The 8,169-nt window shown below is 43.4% G+C and overlaps 1 protein-coding gene across 1 annotated transcript; it reads right to left on the bottom strand.

The window, feature by feature from the left end:
- Positions 1–4,229: 4,229 nt before the first annotated feature.
- Positions 4,230–7,735, bottom strand: LOC103804029 (protein SGT1-like; the record flags this gene model as incomplete). The annotated part of the gene is made up of 6 exons (XM_009076615.1): positions 4,230–4,460; positions 5,372–5,592; positions 5,666–5,733; positions 6,205–6,382; positions 6,786–6,892; positions 7,599–7,735. Coding segments are annotated over 6 exons (942 nt in total), but the record flags the coding sequence as incomplete, so codon positions are not given.
- Positions 7,736–8,169: the final 434 nt, after the last annotated feature.

Here is an 8,169-nt window from a genome sequence, read left to right as displayed (position 1 = left end):
CCCTAGGAGGTGTTAAACATTTGATACATGTAGACTAAGGTGATGTTTTAGGCTTCACTTGCTGATTTCACTACCTTGAGTCACTCATTTTTCCAATAGCTCTGCCGTCTGCTGTTGAAGCCAAGAACCCAAACTGCCCTCCACAGCTAGGAATGTTCTTAGGGGAATAAAGCAAGCTGGGAAAAGACATGAATTTCCATCTTAGACCTGCCAGAACAGATGCTCTTGTGTTCCATTCCAAGATGTAAAAGGCAAGAGGGAGGGCAGCTGTTGCTGCAGCCTTTGCAGCATCCCCAGGGATCCTGAGGTGGTGCACAGGGCCTGCCTCGACTCCTGCTGCTATTGGAAACAAAGTCCAGTTTCTCAGAGGAGTTGGACAAGCAGCTGCAAACGTTTCCTAAAAATGCTTTTCCGCCACTGCAACTAACACGTGGCTGGATAGAACTGTTACTCCTGTGCTGAAGAGCTGGAAGGGGAAGGCAGTAGGTGAGAGTCCTGCAGGGAAGTGATCTTTCATGGCAGCAGGAGGCTGACATCCAATTCCATGGCAAGGATGCCAAAAGCAGGTTATTTGCAGGAGAAGGATTTGAGGGCTGCTGGCTCTGAGGCTATTCCATAAAACCTGAGAGTGGAAAGAGCAGCAACAGCCAAACTGCCCAGGTGCTTAGAAGACTTTTAACAGGTTAAAGGTCTCTGCTGTCCCCTGGGACTAGTTTTGATCTCATATATGAAAGATCCATTATTTGTTTTCTTGCTTGAAACACACCAGTGAACAACTACACCACTCAGATCTGGGGCTTCGGGGGTCAAGCCACAAGCAAGGGAAGGGTCAGAGGTTCCAGGATGAACAAGGCTGTACAAGAGGCAGATGCTCAAGTGAGCAAAGTGAATTAATTGTGTTGGAATGCAATTCTAGTTAAAGTGCCTCAGAATATAATGGAAACTCTGATAGCAATCCATTGAAAGGGAAGCACACTGCACTTGTCTTCCCTAACGAATTCCATCAGGGTTCCCTCACTAAAAATACTCTGAAAATTAAAAGCAGAGATGCCTCATGTTACTTCAAAGTAGTGGCAAAGGCAGCATGGAAATGCTTATTCTTCGATGGCAAATTCTCTTGGGAGCAATTCCAGAGCCTTCAAGGTCTCCACTGGGAAGCTGCTAAACAAATGTAAATAGTTGGATTAAGTACAGCCCCACAGAAATCACAGTCCCATGGATGGAAGAGATGATCCAAGCAGCAACAGCAGCTGAAGTGCTTCCAAAACAGCAGCTTTGTTCTCAGCATTAGCTTAGAAGTTCTCTTCACACACTACAATAGAAGAATCATGCAATCATCAAGGCTGGAAGAGACCATTAAGATCATCAAGTCCAACTGAGTCCTTCCATCTCTTCTGACCTTTTGTACAGTACACAGGTGGGTTTAAATGTGATCATGTTCTTGAAACTTACTTATTTTTTAAAGTACCTAAACTTAATTTAACTACTCGTCAGTGGAGAACTTGATGTAGCTTCAGTGTTAATGACCTTCCCTGTTCAAACATAAACTCTTTGCAAGGCTCAAGGACATCTGTTTTCCACCACTAACTGCTGCCTGTCCTTGCCTGCTGGATTCAAGAACTGTTATCCCAACTTTTCCAGCGTAGATTTGTCTAACTGAATCTACAGTGCACCTCACCTCTCTGCAGTCCAAACTTCTTGAACTTTAGCAGCAGCTTTATACTTCCCAATCCTTGTAGTCCATCGCTAATCCCTGTCCAACTTGCCAGTCCTCTTCCTACACTGTTGACAAAGTAAATCATACAACATCAGTGGAGGAGAGACGTGGAGGAAGCACAGCCATTCACCACAGATCCATTATTGCAAATGCAAACCAGCATTTCAACCACATCCATTCATGTGCAGAATCTCCAGTATTTGTAATGTTACCAGGGATTTGTCACATTATCCAATACAAATTTGGAACGAGAAAACCCCATGAGCCTAGATCAGTAGGGAAGTTGGCAAGCCAAGCATCCACTGTACATCATCAAGGTCTCCTGAATTTCAATGCAACCATGCCAAACTGTGTCAGAATTTCCTATGCATTGGTTAAACTCAGCTGGTGTGGCAGTCAGACAATGAAAATCAGCATCCAACAAGTGTCCAAGTCCTACATGGGAAGATCTTAGGCCTCATTCCACTTTGGCAGTTAAAATAATCACAGAATCATGAATCACAGAATCATAGAATTTAGGGGTTGGAATGGACCTTACATATGATCTAGTCCCAACCCCCTGCCACCTCCTCACTAGGTCAGGTTGCTCAAGGCTTCATCCAGCCTGGCCTTGAACACTGCTGGCATCCACTACCTCCCTGGGCAACCTGTTCCAATGTCTCACTACCCTCACAGAAGAAAAGTTTTTTCTCACATCCAACCTAGACCTTCCCTCCTTCAGTTTGAACCCATTACCCCTTGTCCTATCACTGCAATTCCTAACACAGAGTCCCTCTCCAGCTCCTTGTAGGCCCTTCAGATACTGCAGAGTTGTTATGAGGCCTCCACACAGTCTCCTCCAGGCTGAACAGCCTCAGCTTCCTCAGCCTGTCCTCACAGGGGAGGTGCTCCAGTCCACTTACCAACTTCATGGCCTACTCTGGACTTGCTCCAACAGTTCCATGTCCTTCTTATGTTGAGGGCCCCAGAACTGTGTGCAGCATTCCAGGCGGGGTCTCACGTGAGCAGAGTAGAGGGGGAGAATCACCTCCTTTGACCTGCTGACCACACTCCTTTGGATGCAGCCCAGGATTCCATTGGCCTCTGGGCTGCTACTGCACACTGCAGCTCATCGGGAGCTTCTCATCCACTGTCACTCCCAAGTCTTTCTCCTCACTGCTGGTTTCAATTACTTCCCCACTCAACCTGTAGCTGTGCCTGGGATTGCCACGGCCCAGATGTTGGACCTTGCACTTCATAATGCCAACACTTACCATGAAAAAATAGTAAACTAAAGAATTCGACTGAATGTATTCCAAGATTTAGACTAATAATAACAGTAGTAATAATAATAACAACAATAGTAACTCAATCCTTTAAAAGCAATGAGCTTTGCCCTCAGGATCACTCAGGCTTTTAGAGCATTGAATACTATTTTTCTGACTATGTTTGGAAAAAAAACAACCCACAAAACAACAAACAAAACTCAAGCAATGGGCTTCTCTGCTCCCAGTTAAGACACTTGGTTAATTGTTGAATGCAAAGAAAATATAAACTGCTCCAGGCCTGGCAGGGCTGTGTTCTTGCTGCCTGTAAATCAAGAATTTCTACATATTTTATGCCAACTTTATCTTGTTAAAACTGAATTCTTCATATCTAGAGCAGATTTTTCATCCCATGTGAAAGCAACATGCTGCACATGCCTTCTGGCTACATCTTCCCTGCAAACCAAACCCAGACTGCTCAGCCTGGACTCAGACACAGCTCCTGCTGGCACCACACCAACACTCAGCTATGATGGAATTCCAGAAATGCCCAATAATGAGAATGCTTTAACTCCAAGAACTTCTGATGGTGCACTGAGGAAGTAATACATTACCTTCACAGGGAAAAAAACATCTCCAGAATTCAAATTGTATTTCTGCTTTTATTGAAATAAACTCAAAAAATACTTCTAGCCAATATTTACATATTTGATCCAATTACTCTTCAAATCCTCCTGGTTAATAAGAAACAGAATCTTAGAGTAATTATCAGAAGTTCTTACAATGAAGCATTGTACTTTTGGAAAGGATTGAGTGTCTGCTGAACATTTAACCAGTTCCCAAATCGAGGAGACACTGCTCCCACGTAGTATTTCCCCACTTCCCCTGAAGGCAGCAGCACTTTCAGGACATGAACTGCTTTCCAGGTACTGAAACCACTTAGTAATGTGTAAAAGGACATTTTATAAGCATGGCAAATCGCATCACTGATTTGAAAACCTGAAGACAGGTTTTGTAATCAAAGTTTCATTCAAGTCAGGACATAATTTTTCACGTTTCTGAAAACATTAGCACTGGAAAACTCTGATTTCCATCCCAGACAGTCTCCAGACAGATGGCTTTTGCAGGTAAATTCACTTTGCATCTCCAGTCACATATAACTAATGCATAAAATGCTCTAAATTCAAACCTTTTGTCTGTTCTTCCACATGCTGCTAGTCTGTCTGTGCTTCACTGCTCAACCAGCCATGTCTGCTCCATTCAGTCTCTCATTCTGGTGCTCGAGTGCCTGGGCCAGGACGATCTGTGTTCTCAGGTAAATACACTCCCATGCTCTGTAAGATATTGGAGGTGGGTCCAGCCAGCCCAGCCTGAGCACTGTAGGATTCAAGCAGGTTAGCTACTAGGTTCATGTCCACATCAACTGGTGCCAACTCTGTGTCTGCAGCTCCAGAATCAGGGACAGCACCCCGAGGTGTAGCTCCATTAACAGAACTTGCCTGTAGGAAGGACAAAGAGGAAGTTCCATCAAACTGTGTAAGCAGATTTAAAAACAGACAAGTCAGAAGAGAAAAGAAACACAGAAACAACTCCGCAGCCAAAGTCTAGTACATTCCACAGACACAGAATCACAGACTGTGTCTGCAGCTCCAGAATCAGGGACAGCACCCCGAGGTGTAGCTCCATTAACAGAACTTGCCTGTAGGAAGGACAAAGAGGAAGTTCCATCAAACTGTGTAAGCAGATTTAAAAACAGACAAGTCAGAAGAGAAAAGAAACACAGAAACAACTCCGCAGCCAAAGTCTAGTACATTCCACAGACACAGAATCACAGAATCAAGGCTAGACCTCTAATCTAAGGTCATTGAGTACAACCATTAACCTGTCACTGCTGTAACCCCTAACCCCTAAACCTTCAGCACCAGATCCAAACACCTCTTAAGCACCTTCAGGGATGGTGACTCCACCACCTCCCTGGGCAAACCTATTTCAATGCCTGGCCAACCTTGACAGGCAGGAATTTAGCCACCAAGGGCTCATGCCAGCTAAAAATCATCACTGCCCACTACACTGATTAAGTTCCAAGCACAGCACAGCAAGCATTGCTGAGTCTTGGCTCAGTTTCCTACCGGAGTAAACTACTGCAGGAACTTAGAAGTGAAGCTGCAGCTGTTGCCTTACTGCTAAACACAGGGAAATCAAAGTAAGTCTTGGGAAAGATGTGCAAATTAAAGCTCACGTAAGTTTTTGTTTAAAAGAAATGTGTTATGGTATACCTACAAGGTACATTTTGCTACCACTTGGGAAGGGTTTGTTCACATTACTCAGAACTGATCACTTTCAGCATGTTTCCTTTTTCCTAAGTTCTCAAAACTCCTATGTCACGCACTAGAGCTCAGGGCAAACTTACCCCTTTCTTTTGGGTGGTGAAACTTTTCCCAACATTGGTCTGTGCCAGCTCCTGGTCCATCTCCTTCATGTATGCCTTGAGGCTGCCTATGAGCTCGTTAGGTGATACCTTCTGGTCTTGCCTTTGATTTACAGCATCTAAGTCTTCATCAGCCTCATCTGAGAAATCAAACTCCTCCTCTTCATCCAGATCATCAGAATCCAGCTCCTCTGAGTCTGCCCCTAGGTGTGACTGTGTGTCAGTACAAACAGCAAACAGTACAGTGATTTGTTTCAAACAAAGAAACAATCTCACCTAAAATTCTGTCCAATGCTTTGGTAAAAGAATCTACATCAAAGGTAACATGGGATTCATCAGGTGACCTGAAATAGAAAAGAGATTTTTAAATAAATAAAGCTTTTATATTTGCAATAAACCCAACACAGGCATAAGCCACATGGTACAGGGATTTCTCTCAAGCTTAAGTTAAAGGTGGGACATTTGAACTGGTGGTTGCAGAAGTGCTCAAAGGTTTGAAGCCTGTATGGATCAGAAAATGAAATAGTGAGTGGAAGAATTCTTGGCATGAAAGATTGTAAAGTCCACAAAACCAAACTAAGTTAGAGAGGGACAGGAAACAGCTCAGCTTTCAGCATTTTGACTTGCACTGGTGTTGGAGTGGTCCTCAGGTTGGTTTAAGAGCAACTACATACTACTCACATGAGCTTGTTTCAGGCCTCTGCTAAGCAGAACAGCTTCAAACCCTGATTCTTTGCAGCACAGGCTCAGCCAAAGGGCAGCAGCAGAGTAAGCACACATACTACACCAGACACCAAACTCAGAATTACTCCTACCATGGCATTTCTGCTCCTTCATGTGTGGAGACTTTGGACACAAAAGCCTTCATGCTCTCAGCAACTGCTTCCAAGTCATATTTCTGCTCTTCCTCATTTGCAGAAGGAAAGGACTCATTTCTTGTTGCCTTCAGCATCTGATCCAGAGCATCTGGTGTAATATCCAGCCAGCTGTCGTCTGAAGGAACACAGGGTGGAGCTGTTATTCTGCACAAGCCTGTCAGCCCACAGGGCCCAAACCAGAGAGCTGAGAGTGCTGCTGGCATTTTGCAGCTTATTTTTGCACTGTTTTCCTGCTGGTACTGTGTCACATGGGGCATAAGGCAGTGAGAGGCTGAGAGCTGAAATTTCATTTCACTACTTTAAAACTCTGCTTTATATGCAGCTTCAAACTAGGAGATATTCTAGTCACAGAGAATCCTTCTGCCACTAAATGAAGGCAGAAAGGCTTATGCTGTAAAAAGAAAGACAGTCCAATATTTAGTCTTAAAGAGGGTTGGCTCGGCTCTCCCTTTATAGCTGTGACCATTCCCCCAAGTAATTGTTTGTGATAGGAGTAATCCACCCCCCATCCTGCTCACCATCCTCTGGAGGAAGAGAAGCTGCTTCTCTCTCAAGTTCCTTCACATCGATGGGTGTTGTCTGCAGAAGTGCCAAGATTTCATCTCCTGGGCTCACTTCAACAGAGCTAGAAGAAAAAGAATTCAGCTTACTCAAATGGATTGTCACTAGCATTACAGTGCCAATAGCATCATGCATTCTACATGTAGGTTTTCACTCAAATCCTTCATCTTTCCTTCTGTGCACACACATCAAAAAGGTAAGTGAATTTGGGGCAGTAGCAGAGTACTCCACATGGTACTAGCCAAACTAAGACACAGTCAGTGGCTGTAATTCCTAAATCCAAATCCCATTTCTCATGTTTCCTTTTCTTTATATTTATTTTCTCTTGATAAATATGAAGATTGCCAGATCCCAACCAGCACAGCCTGCAAACTCAAAAAACTAACAGTCAGGATATTATGAGCTGGCAAAGCCTCAGATATTTTTGTCATGATTTATTTCTTGGATTTGATCTTCTGGAGCAAGCCAGAGCCAGCTGCCTGTCTTGAGCACAGGAGGCAGATTACTCTGTAGTTATTATTCACTGGGATTGCTTTTCCATTAAACTTTTATAGACTTTCTATAGTCAACCAAGCAAATAATAATAGTTTTCGGTCACCTCTTAACCCACTTGGAAGAGCTTAGCATTTTACAGAATCAAGATAAATAGTTACTCAAGCAAAAACTTCTACTAGCAGAAAGTATTCTAGAGGAGTTGATACCTGTGTGTCCCAGCCACAGCACCTATGTGAAATGTACAATGGACCTCATGAATTTCAAGCAGCTCTTACCTTTCTGGTGTGGTAACAGATTGCTGGAAGTAATCTTCTGCCATGTGCAACAGCTCTGAGTATTTAGCAGACCCTTCCATTTCTCCCTGTTTAATGAAGTCACAGACATGAATCCATTCAATCCTCCCTCCCCTTCCCTTTCACAGTCACTAATGATAACTATTAGTCACATAGAAATGCTGAGAAACCCACAAGTAAAACCTCTTTGCCATGTGCACTTGGAGCAGAATACAGGAAATGGGCATGAAGTGTTGGCATAAACACTAATTCCAGTCTCACACTGCAGTATCACATGGTGGAGACTAAAAACAACAAAGGACAACACTAAGATTCCTCCCATGGGGCAGATTTATCACACCCAGGTTAACACTGGACAGGAATTGTGAATGGACCTCTTGATGTTTGGGGATAATCCACAGCAGTGGCATAGCAGTCCGTAAGGATATTCCTTTTTTTCCTATTTTTTTATTTAAAATATATTTAAGTATATTAACCTAAGCATTTCAATGGAATTGTCCAATTTGATAACCTTCAAATAAGGTTGGCCAATTTATGGCCAATTCATTAACTT

This window comes from Acanthisitta chloris, unplaced genomic scaffold (genome assembly GCF_000695815.1).
Source record: "Acanthisitta chloris isolate BGI_N310 unplaced genomic scaffold, ASM69581v1 scaffold13576, whole genome shotgun sequence".
NCBI classification, from domain to species: Eukaryota; Metazoa; Chordata; class Aves; order Passeriformes; family Acanthisittidae; genus Acanthisitta; species Acanthisitta chloris.
This window is presented reverse-complemented; position numbering and strand designations above follow the sequence as displayed.